The following is a 16087-nucleotide window of genomic DNA, read 5'->3' as shown; positions in this document are numbered from 1 at the left end:
ATGAAGGCTGCTCTAACAGAATCTTACTTTTTTTTGGTAAATTACCTCATTAGAATATTATACATCCCAGTAGAGAAATGCTCTCAATATATATATGCATCCACTTAAATTTTCAGCTCTAAGATTGCATATTTGGCTGATACTTAACTAATTTTAAACCCATTCAGCTTTTTACACCTGGGGAATTTGGAAAGAATAGTGTGGGAGTTATCCAAAATCAACACCACAATTTGATTTCTCTTTGAAAAAGATTAAGAAAAATGCAAACTAAAAGTTAGTTTCAATAGGTTTAGCAAAAGAGAATGATGTTGGTAGAAATAACTTTTTTCTGTAACCTTAGTTTTCATATAAAAGGATAGCATTTTCTCTTAAAACAGCACATGCTTTGAAAAAAACTTCAGGTGCTTGTGAAGACACTAATTTTTAAATAAAGTTTAAGAATTTGGGAAATAGGGGTGCCTAGGTGGCTCAGTCAGTTAAGAATTTGGGAAATAGCAGTGCCACTTAAAAACATTAGCCTTTTGTAAAGAATTATAATATCCCTGAAAATCAGTAGAACAGAAAATCTAAGCAAATTCTTTATGGAAAACATGGCACAATATAGATAAACGTAACTAAAATGGAAGTCTGAAATTGCTAATTGAGGTAATATACTTAGGAGAATAAACCTAGTAAAGGTCAGAGTTAGTATTAGGGCTGAATGGATATACATGCACAGTTATCAAAAAAAACACAACCCAACTTCCAGTAGAGTACAGCACAGCAACAAGATGTTCACTTCAGTGTCTCATCATTCTTGTGATTCAACTACCCTGCTACCAGCTAACGAATTAGTTTTCTACATCCAGTATGCTGATTATTGTAAGGTGTAAGGATTGCTGCTACATAATGGTACATAGAAGAACATGTCTAGGTAATTTAATGCCTCTTGGATACTGTGCTAGAATTAAAAGTATATCAGGAGTATATATAACACACTAATTATGAAGATGAGGGAAGATGAAAACAGTGTTAAGGAATGGACCTTCTAATATTTATATATTAAGTTAAAAGAGCTAATGGTAAGCTACTGGGAATGGTCAATGCAATTGTTAAGAAAAGACTTTTGAACAGAAGGGGCAATCTGCCTGGGAAGTCTTTAATTAATTGTCTTAGCAAGGTCTGGTAATGGGGAAAGAAAAACATTTCAAAGCCCTCTTCCCTAAGGAGGACATGGGAAGGATAAAAGGATAGGGAGGAAATGAAAGTGTTCTAAAGGTCTATTTTAGTAGGTGAGGGCATGATGCTATGTAGAAAGTTTTTGGCTAGGGAAGTAGTTGTTACTTTGTTATGACACAATAGTGCTTGATTCTAAATTCAGGAATAAGGAGATAATCCTTAATGCATATCAGAACTTTCAAATTATCAAGGATCAGCAAAGCTGATTTAGTAAAGGAAAAGAAAAATGCAAGAAATATGGTAACATAAAATAAGAGAAACACGAGAAACTTGTTTTAGATGTCAAGAAATAATATAAAGCCATTTTGATTAAATCATTCTGGTATTGACAGTAATATAAAATTGGTAATGGAAAGATATAAGAATCCAAAGTAGATACAGAAATAGATACAGGAAATCTCTCTCTATATGTAATCTACCTCCCTCTGTCTGTTTACCTTTCTTCAGTAGGAAAAAGGTGAATTATTTAATAAGAGAAAATATATTGGTTACCCATCTCGAAGGAAATGAAACTAAACCCGTATCTTGTATGATGTACATAGAAATACATGAGTATAAGAAAATTCACAAATTTAGTTTGGCAAAAGTTCTCATAAACAAAGTTAAAGGATAAATAATATAATTGACCCCAAAAAGCAACATAAAAGACAGATGGAAGACTAATATCTATAGTATACATTGAGCTCTTCTATTTTGCCAAGGAGGGAGTGTTAAAAAAAGAAAAAATTCAATGACAGTTGTTAAAGATGGTAAGGCAGTCTTTTTATAGGAACATCAAGATAGGTATAAGGACTACTGCAATGGAATTTTAGAGTTGGGAAAGAGATTGGACTCATCTCCCAGTGTAGCGTAGTTAAGTGGGAATTCACAAGTAAGGAGCAGGGTGGGGATCAGGGGTCACTTGGGAGTTGGTGGAGATTAGGAACCTGATCAGATACTGAGAGTGGGAGGGTCTTGGTTAAACTGATTTACCAGAGTTCTTGCTGAGACTAGAAGAGTTGACATCACATGAATGAAGGATACGAAGGGCTTAAAGCCTGAATTTCCCCCCCTCTTCACCACTCACTTCAGTTTCAGCTTCTCAGCCTCAAATCCCTGGGGGCACTTGGGTGGGTCAGTTAGTTAAGCATCTGATTTTGGCTCAGGTCATGATCTCAAGGTCCTGGGGTGGAGCCCCACTTTGGGCTCACTGCTCAGTGGGGAGGCTGCTTCTCCCTCTGCCTCTGCTTCTCCCCCCAACTTGAACTCTTTCTCTCTCTCTCTCAAATAAATAAATAAATTCTTAAATATGTAAATATCTTTTTCAGTTACCAAGTGACCAACCCCTAGGGAAGTGTCAATTTTTTATTTAGTTCTTAAATCAGCTCCATTGTTGAAGCTCTCACTTTACAATTAAATTGGTTCTAGGTTTTCTAATACTATTTATGCTAGAGCTCAGGTAAAATTAAGCATCAAGTAGGCTTTTGAGAGCTTACCAGGGAGAATAATCATAAGCTATAATCCTATTTCTAATAGGAAATTAGTGTACTGCACACTTAAAAAATATGAAACCAAGCTGTTTGTAAATTAGGAACTATCTTAGTTAAAGAATTTTATAAATTATAAAGCTCATGTACAAATGTTAAACATGGGTGATGCAGTTTTGATTTAGTGGTAGTCTTGGGTGTTATGATTGACTAGAATTATTTTCCTTCAGTCCTCACTGCTGCCTTTGAGACCATCCTGGAGCTCTCTACTAAGCCAAAGTGACAAACCTTATAAGGTAGAGAAGGCTCTTCTTCAGTCAAGGTTTTATTCATTTTTGATTATTGTTGCCCTTGTTTCTACTGCAAGGCTAGGCTCTGAATTTTTATCGCATTTCCGATCCTAAATAGGAACCACAGGTCATAAGAAGGTGGGAAAAGAAAGTTAACATTTATTGAGCATCTACCATGAGCCAAGTTGTTTAATCATTACAGTAACTATTAAGAGGATATTCCAAATGAGGATTTCACAGGATTAAATAATTTTCCTTGTCTAGCATCAAGTAAGTAGTGGAGATAGTTTTTAAAATATAGGTAGTAATTTTTCATTTTAATTTTATTTAAATATAACAGATATACCAGTTTATGAATCAGAAATGTTCATTGTTGAATTTTCACAAAGTGAACACTCTGAAACCAGTCTCCAGGTCAGAAAATGAAACATCACCAGAATCTCAGAAGCTGCCCAGAGCATGCTAATTATCCTCTCCAAGGAGTGACCTCTCCTGATTTCCAGCACTTCGTTTAACAACAGAGTAATTTATATTACATCAGTTTTGACTGTTTTTGAACTTTATATAAATGGGATCATACAATATATCCTATTTTATGTCTGGCTTCTTTCAACTTTCTGTTTCGGCAGTTCATTGATATTGTTACATGCAGTTGTAGTTTGCTCATTCTCATTATTGTATAATACTCCATTGTGTAATTATACCTCAATTTGCTTATCCATTTAACTGTTAATGGATGTTTGGATAATTTCCAATAGCTACTTAGCTATTATGAATAGTACTGCTATGAGCATTCTTATACACACATGTCTTTTAGTGCACAAATGTACACATTTCTGCTGAATGTATACTTAGGAGGGCAGTCACTGTGTCATAGGATTTGTGTTAGGAATTTTGATTACTTTATATTCTTCTTAATTGCCAAACAGTTGTCCAAAATTGGTTATACCAATGTACACTCTAACCAGCAGCCTATGGGAATTCTGACAGTTCTCATCCATTCTAACAGGCATTTTGAAACAAGGTTTCTGACTCTAAAACCCAATGCTCTTTTCCTTTTATCTAAATTTTATTTAAAGGTAAGAACTTGGTAACAATTTTCTTTTATAAATTCCATGATTCTTTCTAAGATTATTATTCTTTGTTCATTAAGTGAGTTTCCTTTTTTATACTGGAAAATATATCTGCGCTGAACAGAATTTAGCAGGGTCAGCAGTGTATCGGAGGCCTCACGCAAGTATTTATCTTCACTGTACCCAGCTTCTTCTATTTTCTCTGCATGGGTGAAAAGAATGGCAGTGTAATTCTTCCAAGCATGTCCCAGAAGTTCCTGAAAGAAAGAAGTTAAATGGCTATTTGACTTGGCCCATAGTCCTCAAATACAAGCAAAGGATAGTTTTTAGGCATATATTAGTTATTAGACATATATCAGACATAGTCAACAGATCTGGATGTCATGTTACTAAAAGCTGATATATATAATGGGAAGTGAAGATGGGGTCAAATAGTGGAAATAAATAGAGAAATGGGCGGATTTTGTTAAAAAAAGGCTTTCTTCATTTTAATTTGCTCTTATAATTTATGTATATACAACTTCAGAGCTGCGTATTATTAATGATGCATATGATACAATTTCATTTACAACATTCAGCAATAAATTTATATTTACCTGCCAACCTGAAGCTATTAGAACTACAGTTCCTTTAAGTCCAAGGACTTTGACCAAGGGAATTATCTTATCTTTTTTGGTAGGAATGTTGTGTTATTATCATAACTAAAAGTATCTTCTGAGGATTTATAATTATATAATCTGGTTATAATCTATTGATTAATCAGATGACATGTAATGGAAAAGCTAAGATCAAATTACATTTAGCGATTTGGAACAACTACAAAATATTACTGTGATTCAAATCCTCTTCACTTCACATGCCAGAATCAAGTCCAGTTTATCAGATGACTTCCTCTAATGTGGTTGAAAAACACTGAAGACTGGTATTCCCTTGTTTAGTAATGTGTGGAAGCTGGTTATGGAATAGAGTCTTGTTTGATTAATGAAAATAAGCTGATATAAAATGGAAACAACAGAATGGTGGCAAATTGTTCACACAATGTGGAAGATGTCTAGAAATAATCATTTAACATTTTTAATATTCCAAAAGTTATAGGAAATCATGACATTGTGGAAGTAAAATGACATTCCTTTCATTCCAAATATTCTTGTTACCAAAATATTTTCAAAGGTGCTACCAGTTTATAATAGCAATTTGAAATTTAGACCCTCACCATCATCTCAAATAGAAGGTTTGAAGTATTTTATTTTTGAGTCTTCAGAAAAATATGAAATACTTAGGAATAAATAGAACAAATATCCAGGACCTCTAGTAATCAGAAGGAAGAAAGAAGGGAGAATAACTAATATTTAGTGGTAGATACTATGCTGGTCACTTTACACACTTTATTCCTTTTCAAATTCAACATAATGCTTTGTGAGAGATAATACAAACTCGGACTTAAAAAATCTGAAAGACTGTCCCCCTCCTCTCTGCCTGCCTCTCTGCCTACTTGTGATCTCTCTCTCTCTGTCAAAAAATAAATAAAATCTTAAAAAAAAAAAAAAAAAGGGCGCCTGGGTGGCTCAGTGGGTTAAGCCGCTGCCTTCGGCTCGGGTCATGATCTCAGGGTCCTGGGATCGAGTCCCACATCAGACTCTCTGCTCAGTAGGGAGCCTGCTTCCCCCTCCTCTCTGCCTGCCTCTCTGCCTACTTGTGATCTCTCTCTCTCTCTGTCAAAAAATAAATAAAATCTTTAAAAAAAATCTGAAAGACAGGGTGGAAACTATTTTCAATGTATATAACAAATGTAGGATTGGTATTTATAAAACTGAAAAACTGAAAATGAAGAGAGAAAGAGGAAGAGAGATAAAGGAAGGAAAGGAGGAAGAATCCAGACAGGTAAATAATACGGAAATATGGCAACTGTGGGACAATATATTTAAATTTAAACATACCTAGACCATGGTTACCAACTACGATTCCTAATACAGTTTGTCATTTATCAGAGCTATGTATTTATGTATTTATCTCTGTAACTTGACTGTGAACTTTTGGAAGTCAGAATCTATGTCTTTCTTATCAAAGCCTCACATTGTAAACTCTCAATAGAAATTGGTTGGACTAATTTGGAGTTTGGAGCCTCACCATCACCTCAAACAGAAGGCTTAGGGTTTTATTTATTTGTTTTGAGTCTTCAGTTTTGAAGTTTAATCTTTGGGACACAAACTTTACCTTCCTGTAAAATTTCTCTTTTGTTCTATAGTTCATGCTCATGGATTTGCAGGTAATCTGTACTTTCTCTTTTGCATTCAGACCCTCTCAATGAATAAGTCCAAAATTTTTCCCCATATCTGTTTAAAATTTGTCTGCACCATAGAATAATTGTATATTTCTGGTTCTCCTAAAAGTGCCCTCCTGAAGAAAATCTGAATTGAAGTTTCAGGATCAGTACATTAAATGAATAATTATTTTTAATAGATTCTAAACCTTACAAAAGAACTTTTAAAAAGGTATTTTAATTGGTATATCCTTATGTGCCCTCAAAACGTGTTAGCAAAACTTAAATTAACCCAACTTTTAAAGAAGATAGCTGTTTGTAAATCTAAGTACATGTGTAATGTCAACATCACATTTTAGCTAATAGTGACACAGCATCACGTGTCATACTCAGTATGCTGTAATGTATTTCTTGTGAAAAGATCAAAGAGTCGCAAAATAAACAGGTGTTATGGTTTGAATTGTGTATCCTGCTCCAAGCTCATATGTTGAAATCCTAACCTCTAGTACTTCAGAATGTGACTTTATTTGGCAATAGGGTTGTTGCCAATATAATTAGTCAAGTTAAGGCCACTAATGCAATACGATTGGTGTCCTTATAAAACAGAGAAAGATGGACAAACATAAGAATACAGGGGAAAATGCCATAAAAACAAAAAGAAAGAAAGTCAAGACCCTTGGATAGATTCTTCACTTACAGCCACAGAAGGAATTAATCCTGCTAAAGTTCATTTCAGATTCCAAGCCTCCAGAACTGAGAGATAATACGCTTCTGTTGCTTAAAAGACACACAGGTAGTGAAATTGGTTATAGCAGCCCTAGCAAATTAATACAAATAGTTGAAAATTTAATGAAGAGCTAAATAGACCTAGATTCTGGGAATAAAGAGATTCCTGGGTTATGTACATCAGAACCACTTGAGATGCTTGCTACAAATGCATCAGAATTTTTAGGGATGGAGCCTGGGAATTTGAATTTTAAAAAGAATTCCAGGTGATTTATTTTTTCTGCAAAGATTTACTGAGGATTGCTTTGTCTCAGGAGCACAGAGTGGACCATGACATACACTTTTCTGCTTATGTCTAGTGGAGATTCTTTTGTACTAACTTAGAACTGAGGAAGAGGGACAGACAGGAAAGAAAATACTTTCCATTTGTTGTAACTGCAGGTATTGTGATAGAAAGTATATTGGTGCTATAGAGGCAGACATCTGGCCCGGTTTGGGGTGGAGGTGGAAAGTGAAGGAAAAGGGAGGAGTCAGATGCAGTTTCTAGCATGTGATAATGCTTCAAGCATAGGAATCAACAAGAGAGAGTTATAGGGCAGTGAAGATGTACAAAGTAAGGAGAGTGATTGAGCCTTACTGGGGATTGTATAGTGTATAATATTGGGACTTCTCTAAAGTGAAACTATTGATCCTTGAACATTCTTATCTCTGAAACTTTCTCAAATTTAGAGCCAGTTCTAATACTCACCCAGTATTGACCTGTTTATTTTGATTGTTATAATATTGAAATGTATATTTAACTATATTTATAGTTAATAAATAGACACTACCCTTAACCTCTTGAGTGCTACCCCCAGGTCTACCCCCTCAGTTTTGGTTGATGCATGAACCACATTTGTCATTAAATATTTTTTGAAACATCACCATAATAAAAATTCATGCTCAATAAACTGTTTGGCCCAAGTGATCCCTTCCTGAGTTATATATTATATATATATTCAATGGTATAACTCTATAACTTTCACAGTTTATCTTTAGTTCCTGGTTTTCTGGGTTGTAACATTAACACATTCCCTTTTTGTCTCCGCCAGATATTTCCTATACCTTAAACTATAATAACATTCAGGGAAAATGAGTTAAACCACCTAAGGAAAATAGATTTGTAAGCTCGACACCACTTGCAAGCCCATGTGTTCAGCCACTGGGAAGTTTTTACATGTTGATAGTTATTTATGAAAGGATGCTCATGTCCTAAACTGTGAGAGAAATTGCACTTTTGAATTACTGCCAAAAATAGAAGAGAATGGTTGATTTAGCTTATAATCTTTAGATTGATTTTTGGCTGGAAAATAGTTGACTATTTGAAAGTAGTGTCGCTTGGTGTATAGTCATCGTGTTAGTGGCCAAACGTGTTCTCTATGGACCCAGAGAAAGAATAATCACAGTTGATTGATACCTCACATAAAAATCCAAGAGTAAGATGAGTTAATGTAAGTTATCTGGCGTTAATAATTTAAATAGAGTACTAAGCTAGATGGAAATTTTATAATCAATCATGAATTGTTTGGTTTCAGAGTGCTAATGGGTATGAGTCCATCTAGTCCTTTTGGGACAACTAGTTAGGATATAAACTTTGTTTTCCAGGAATTATGTTCATTTTCCCAGGACCTCACCAGTCCTGCCCCATTTGTTTGTGGTTGATGAAATCATAGCATCTGGACTTTTTAGGGGGAATTTTTTAAAAAGCCAACTATTACATCAACTGAGAAAAAAATTATCATGGAACAGGAGGACAATAAGGACCATTCTTTATATTTCATACTATTCCCTTACTCTCATCCCACTTAAAGCACCACATTTCTTTTGCCGAGAGCTGAATGATAAGACTTTGTTAGATCAGATTCAGTAAATATTCAACCTTAGAGATCTTTTGTCCAAACTGGCGTATTTTATAGAAGGGAATATTGTGACATGTGATGTTAAATGGCCAAAGCCTCACAGCTGGATTGTTGGCAGGCCTGGGCCTATAATAGAGGTCCCCTACCTGCCTAGACCATGTCCTTCCCACTAAATTGGAGCTTCTTTTTTTTTTTTTTTGTTAAAGATTTTATTTATTTATTTGACAGATAGAGATCACAAGCAGGCAGAGGGGCAGGCAGAGAGAGAGAAGAGGAAGCAGTCTCCCTGCTGAGCAGAGAGCCCGATGCGGGGCTCGATCCCAGTGGGATCATGACTGGAGCTGAAGGGAGAGGCTTTAACCCACTGAGCCACCCAGGTGCCCCAAATTGGAGCTTCTTACTTTAACCTTTACTAAGCCAGTGAAATTTCTTCCTGGATTTTTTTTTTTTTCTAAATTAATAGGGAAGTTCTTACACATCAGGGTTGTGTAAATTTGATTTCACTCTGATCAAGATAATCCTGAAGAAGTTTACAAATAATATGTCCTAATTTTAGCACAAGACAAACATTAACAATAAAAGTATAGTGACCATAGCTGACAATTACTGTGCACTCATCTTGTGCTAGTGCCTGAGTTAATTTACTATTAAGTTAATATGAAATTAGTCCTGAAAATAACCCAGTCAAGTAGACACTATTATTTTTCCCAATTTACCAATGAAGAGATTGAAATTTAGAGAAGCTACTTGCCCGAGGTCCTGAAGCAAACAAGTAACTAAGTAGGAGCTTGACCACAAGTATAACTTACTCTAGAAGCCATGCTCTTATCTATAATAGATTGCTCATATCCAGTAATTCATTTGAATGAGGTACTCATTACAATCTGCGTAGTGATAAAAACAATAAAAATGTTAACAATGATAGTAATTTTCTATGAATCTACTCTAAGTCAGGCAAAATGCAAAGCATATTACATCATTAAACAACACCCTTAAAACTCTTGAACTAGGTAAAATTATCCTCATTTTAAAAGTGAGGAGCCGAAGCCAAGAAACTCGTAGTAATATTTATAGTCACATACTTAGAATTGTAAGAAGGCTTATTTTTCAACTAAATTCTATCCAAGAACTAAGCTCGTTATCTTTGTTAAGTATTTTCAGGCCTTGCATTCGCCTCTCTGAGCCTTTTGTGTACACACCCACCTGTAACACCAACATTTGAATTGTTCATTCTAAATAAAAAATATCTGCTTGAAGCCTGATTATGTACAGTAATAATACATAATACCATGATAGTGGAAAGAATTTGGACTTTAGTCAATTCCTGGATTCAATTCCTAGTGCAGTTTGGCTGATTGCTAGCACTTTTCTTAAGGTGATTTTATTGTCTTCTCTTATTCATTATTTGTGGATTTTTAAATAACATTCAAATGATATTCAGATAATATTTAGATGAATCATTTCCTTTATTTCCCAATTTTGGGGAGTTGACTCACATCTCCACCATTTTGCTATAAATTATGAAGGCCTAACATAAATTTAAAAAAAAAAGGATCATTTGGGGAAATGTTTCATTTGTCATTGCTGGCAGCCTATAACCCCTCTAAAAAATATTAGAGCACAAATTAAAAGAGATATTTGACGAGACCACAGGGAGGTACAAGAAAGAAGAGGTCACTTCTCTGGCACTGGCCTTGTAGGCTCCTTCCAAGGCAGGCATGAGTGCCGCCAGAAAGGAGGAAAGCAAAAGGGAGAAGGCAGATATTCCATCCCCCATTTTGCATAAGCCAGGAAGAAAAAGAAATCCAGGGTGTGTCTGGAACCAAGAGGACCTTAACAACTCCTTGCTCGTCCTAACAGCTGTTGGTCCTGCTGAATATTCAGACATTCTGCAGCTGCTCCTAATCTGTGAGCACATCCAGATGGCTGCCACCAGTAACTGAAGCACTTTCAGGAAGAAGGTCATAAACAGCCAGCTTGTGCATAGGCGATCTTCAACCAAAAATTATGATGGAAGCTCAGAATAGGACTGCAGTGCCTCCCAGGGGTCATGGGCCCCTCTGAAGGTTACTAAATCTTGGCTTCTCAGTTTTCCTGGGAGGGAAAGGATATTTATTTTAGAAAAAAAAATCTGGATCTGAGTTTAACTGTAGCCCATCTCCTCTCTGCCTTTAAGTCATGAACTGGACACTGAATTAAAAAAGCAGTGGTAAGAGAAGGCGGCTGTATGCCAGGGACTTTTTAAAAAGATCAGAGGCATGTATGAACCCAATTCACTTGTATAAAAATAATTAAGGGATTACAATAGAGCTCTATATCCTAAAACTGGAAAAAAGTCTATTTTTAAAATGTATGTCTTTTTTTTTTTTTAAAGATGTTTTATTTATTTGGCAGAGAGAGAGAGAGAGAGAGCGAGCAAGCCCATAAGCAGGAGGAGTGGCAGGCAGAGGCAGAGGGAGAAGCAGACTTCCTACTGAGCAGGGAGTCCAATGATGCAGGGCTCGATCCCAGAACCCCACCATCATGACCAGAACCGAAGGCAGATGCTAAATTGACTGAGCCACCCAGGCACCCTTAAATTGTATGTCTTTTAAAAATACCCTTTTCAGCTAAGCATAGGACGAGCACAGAGAACATTCTGGAGACATAAGGAAAGAGGTTAGTTTTTGAGAAATATTTGTGCATTTACTGAATTTACTGAGTTATATCCATCTGTACCTTCAACTTAATAGCAGCTTTAAATGAACTTTAAAACTTATTTAAAAAAAATTACACTGGTGGAATGGCAACAGGTTTTCCCTCACTTGATTTCCACCAGAAATATTGTTTGAAATGTAGTCTTTAATAGTTTGGGGGAAGTTTGTGGGTTGTCTTAGATTCCACATTGTTTCTTAATTGCAATCATCTTCTCTTCTTTGCTTTTGCACAGCATGTCCTTGATTTTTCAGGAGTTAGATGATGAAGAATATTTTTTATACTCTTGTCACCCTAATTTTTTCCGCTAGTTTGTTGTGATTTCACATATGGCTCTTTTTTTTTTTTTTCATTTTTAGAAACAAGCAGTTACTGAAAAAAAAAAAGTGTGTCTGTCTTTTAGAACAATCTTATGCCTTAACAAGTTAAAGGGAAAAATATTTATTTGAATCTAAGTATGCTATCTTTCTAAGTGTAACAGATCTTGTATCTATGTGATCAGAGATTGGGCTGAAAGAAGAGTAGCATTTATACAAATTCTTGAGTGAAAAAATGTCTGCTCTGCATTCTCCCTGTAGTTTACCTGTGGAGCTTCTAGTAGTGAAGAGTTCTCTTACCTTGGTGACTTAATGAGGCTACTGAGTAATACTAGTCAAGTCCAGCAGTTAAATGTGGGTGGCCCCAGACTGGAGAATGAAGAGATGAGTAGAATGGAGCAGCTCAATGAGCAGTTTCCAGGAGTTGTTGGTTAGAGATGGACCTGGGTCATACATGTGTATGTACCATATGCAAGTATTACTCCCTCCATCTCCATATTCATAAGCCCTTCCTATTCCCAGATCCTTACCTAGACTGGCTAAACCAGCTTCCAGTTTAGTGACTTCTCATAAATGAACGAACAAACATGGACGGACCACTAGGCAAAGGTGGCATGTGTTATTCATGTTCACGCTGAGGTCCCTGTGGTCTTTCCTTGGCTACAGTGAATCAGTTGCTGACCCTACAGATGATGAGGCACTCAGAGCATCTAAAATTCCTGATGTGTTTCCTATCAATAAAGCACAGCTCACCATGATATAAGTCACAGTGAAACCTGCCTTTTCCCAGGCCATACGTTATACTACTTTGGCACTTAATGCATTGTCTTGTACTTGTTTATCTATTTGTCTCTTCTAGACTATAAGTTTTTTAAGGACAGGGCTGATATATTTTTCATCAGTCATTAAGCTCTGTATAAGTAACTGATACAGTTTTCAATGACTAAATCAGTGAATGAACACCCATTTGTTGGTAAACTATAAGAGATTGTGCCCTTGATGTTAAATGGATACAAGTTTTAGTAGTTCTTAAACTTTGCTATTTAAAAAAAAAAAAATGGACCATTTATGCAAATGTAGGTATGCAGGTTCTACCCTTGAAATTCAGTAGGGCTTGGATGAATATGCATTTTTAACAACAGCCCAGTTGATTCTGAAGCAGATGATCTAAAGAACACATTTACAAATTCACTCACGGGTCAGTTAACCTCTGAAGTCTAGCATCTTACTTGGGGGTGCGGAGGAGTTTGTCTGTGACCTAGATATAAAATGACTAACTGAATTCCTGTAAAGGAAATTGTAAAAATGACTCTTGATAGGGAAAATCAAGTAATTTTTTACCATTTCTATGTGACCAACACTTATTTTTTTGTCTCTTTCTCTCTTTTTTTTAATGTTACGTTTGTCACCATACAGTACATCATTAGTTTTGGATGTAGTGTTCCGTGATTCATTGTTTGCATATAACACCCAGTGCGCCATGCAATACGTGCCTTCCTTAATATCCATCACCCAACAGGTGTTTTAAACTTGCTCTAAACTAGTCTTTTAAATGGATTGTCATAGGATAATGTTCTCCAAATAGAACTAATGACATTAGTGTAATTGCCTTTTTGTATTACCTGAATCATCTGGACTGAGGAAGATGCTTCCTGTCCGCAGAGAGGCACGTCTGCTCTCTGGACCAGCAGTGCAAGATGGAGACCCTCTTGCCCGAAGTGATGTGCCAGGGCCTCCTTGACTTCCTGTTTCACATGCTCCTGTTTCAGCCTGCTGTGTGGATACCCTGGTGTGTCCAAGACCTGGATCTGCAGGGTTATCTCTTGCCCCCCTCGACGCATGAAGCCACAGAGGTGACAACTGCGGCCCAGACAACAATCTTTGGTTACAGAACATGGAGAAAAGCTGCTGTGGAAGTCAGTGCTTCCCAGAAGAATGTTCCCAGCAGAACTTTTTCCACTCTGAGTCATCCCAAAGAGGGCCAAGTTGATGATCATCTTGTTAGAGTCTGTCATGTCTGTGGGTAAACAAAGGTTCAGCATAAGCAGTTAGGCTTCAATATTCACCCAATGTAAGCCTTCTTACTTGGCCTGGAACATTCCTGGTACTACTTTTGGCTTACTTACCCCTCATTCATAGTGGCTAAAGCATGGAGGAGTGCTCCACTAAAGTGGAGACACTCCAGTGAGAACAGGAAGATTAAAATAATATCGGTAGTTTGCAGTGGGAGAGGAGGGAGAAGTCAAATACAGACAAAGACACGAGGAAGCAATAATTGCAGGAAAATGAGTGGGAAAAAAACAAATTACATGAAGATGATGTAAACCATGTTTAGGAGGAATGTGTTAACTCATCAATGTGGCAGGTGAGTTGGTTTAGCAATGGGTGCTGAGGTTTCTGGTTCATTAACGAGGCTAGCATCAATATTAGAAAATCAATCACTTTTGGAGAAGTAGGAACAGAAGAGTAGAACAAATGGATCTTTCTGGCATTTTAAAAAACATCCCCAATTTCCCCATCTCCCCACCACTGGAATACACACACAAGTGGCATCTGCAAAAAATTATCTTTCCTGACTTCCTGAATGTTTGTCTCCTATGAAGCATGAATACTGTTAAAGAGATTTCTGTTTTTGTTTACTTTTTCTTTTTTTTACAACCAGCAACATTCTGATGAAAATGAGAACTGCTTGTAATTTCTGTTATGAAATAATTAATAAATCATTTCCATGATATACTATAGTAACTTACTGGCTTTTGAATAAAGGAAGTAAAGCTCAACACATTGTGTAGCTCAGTTATGAGGGAGGAGAATCTTGGGAGAATCTATTCCATTTACTGCCCCCTAAAATGGAGATAATCTTTTGTGCAGAACACAAGAATTTTTCCTAAAGATTTTATTTATTTGTTTGACAGAAAGAGACACAGTGAGAGAAGGAACACAAACAGGGGGAGTGGGAGAAGGAGAAGCAGCCTTCCCATGGAGCAGGGAGCGCACGCAAGGCAGAGCTTCATCACAGAACCCTGGGATCATGACCTGAGTTGAAGGCAGATGCTTAAGGACTGAACCACATAGGTGCCCCTAGAACATAAGAATTTTAAAGCATTGATCATTTTCATTAGACCAGTAAGACAGAGCTATAGGCCAATTGCCAAATGAATTCAACCTGCTGATTCAGAAGTAAGGACATTTAATTAAAATTGCCTATTTAGGGGCATCTGGGTGTCTTAGTCCTTAAGCGTCTGCCTTTGGCTCAGGTCATGATCCTAGGGTCCTGGCATGGAGCCCCACATCGGGCTTCCTGCTCTGCAGGAAGCCTGTCTCTCCCTCTTCCATTCCCTCCCATTCCTCTCCCACTCCCCCTGTTTGTGCTCCCCCTCTCACTGTGTCTCTCTCTGTCAAATAAATAAAAAATCTAAAAAATAATTGCATATTTATTATTTTTGCTTATAACTTGTACTTCTGTTATTCAGTTTTATATACCTTTGGCCTTTCTTGTCCTCTATTGTCCCTCACCCCAATCTCCCTAGACTCTAATATGAACATTTTGAAGTAACCTTACACCCCCACACACAAGACACTCATTTTTGGAGTTCCTCAAGGTGACCCCAATTTACCCAGCTCATTCAGCTGTGTCGGCTGAACCACAGTCACTCCTTATTCCTTAAGGAGTAAGGAATAACTTATGAAGTTTCTTTTTACTCCTGAACCAAATGCATGATTAAAAAATAATTATTATAGAGTCCCAGTAACTTGCTATATGTCACCTACCTTTTCCAATCTTAGAAATACTTTTTCCACAAAGACTTCCCTGGAGCTGGTACAGTTGTTCTTTGGTATGAACTTTAACCTTCTGACAGTGTCACCGTACCACTCTGGGACTGATACTGTATGTATTTTATTAGGTTAATCTATTACCAGAATCCTCTCCATAAATGGTTCATTGTCTTCCTCTAATCAGCACTGAACTGTTTTTGTCATCTAATAGGCTGAACATTTCAACAGATACTTCCTGAAACTTTATTTTCAAGATTAAATTATTTGTTTTAGGGCATTGCTGATAGGTAATACCTTATTTCTAGCATAAATAAATGCAAAATTGACAACTATTTTTTTAAGCCATCCTTTTCTCTCTTTTTCTTTCT

At 36.5% G+C, this 16087-nt stretch overlaps 1 protein-coding gene across 2 annotated transcripts; it reads right to left on the bottom strand.

Moving 5' to 3' along the window:
* Window positions 1-4024: 4024 nt before the first annotated feature.
* Window positions 4025-15791, bottom strand: GIMD1 (GIMAP family P-loop NTPase domain containing 1). 2 transcript variants are annotated; one of them, XM_045998494.1, is made up of 3 exons: window positions 15714-15791; window positions 13565-13959; window positions 4025-4304 (listed from the first exon to the last, which is right to left on the bottom strand). In XM_045998494.1, exons 2-3 carry the CDS (start codon window positions 13955-13957, stop codon window positions 4044-4046), a joined length of 654 nt encoding a protein of 217 aa, XP_045854450.1. In that variant the 5' UTR covers window positions 13958-13959; window positions 15714-15791; the 3' UTR covers window positions 4025-4043. The 2 variants fall into 2 exon arrangements, with proteins under 2 accessions (XP_045854450.1, XP_045854449.1); XM_045998493.1 differs by lacking the exon at window positions 15714-15791 and having other exon boundaries at window positions 13565-14641.
* Window positions 15792-16087: the final 296 nt, after the last annotated feature.

The sequence above is a fragment of the Meles meles genome, chromosome 2 (genome assembly GCF_922984935.1).
Source record: "Meles meles chromosome 2, mMelMel3.1 paternal haplotype, whole genome shotgun sequence".
Lineage (NCBI taxonomy): Eukaryota > Metazoa > Chordata > Mammalia > Carnivora > Mustelidae > Meles > Meles meles.
The sequence above is the reverse complement of the archived record's forward strand: the minus strand, read 5'-3'. Positions and strand labels throughout refer to the sequence as shown.

Coding starts and splice junctions, on each gene's coding strand:
- GIMD1 (XM_045998493.1), bottom strand. CDS start 13,984: ATGCTGAACCTTTGTTTACCCACAGACATGACAGACTCTAACAAGATG. Junction 4,305..13,564: donor CCTCAGTCCAGATGATTCAG/GTAATACAAAAA, acceptor TCTTTCTTTCAG/GAACTTCTGGGACATGCTTG.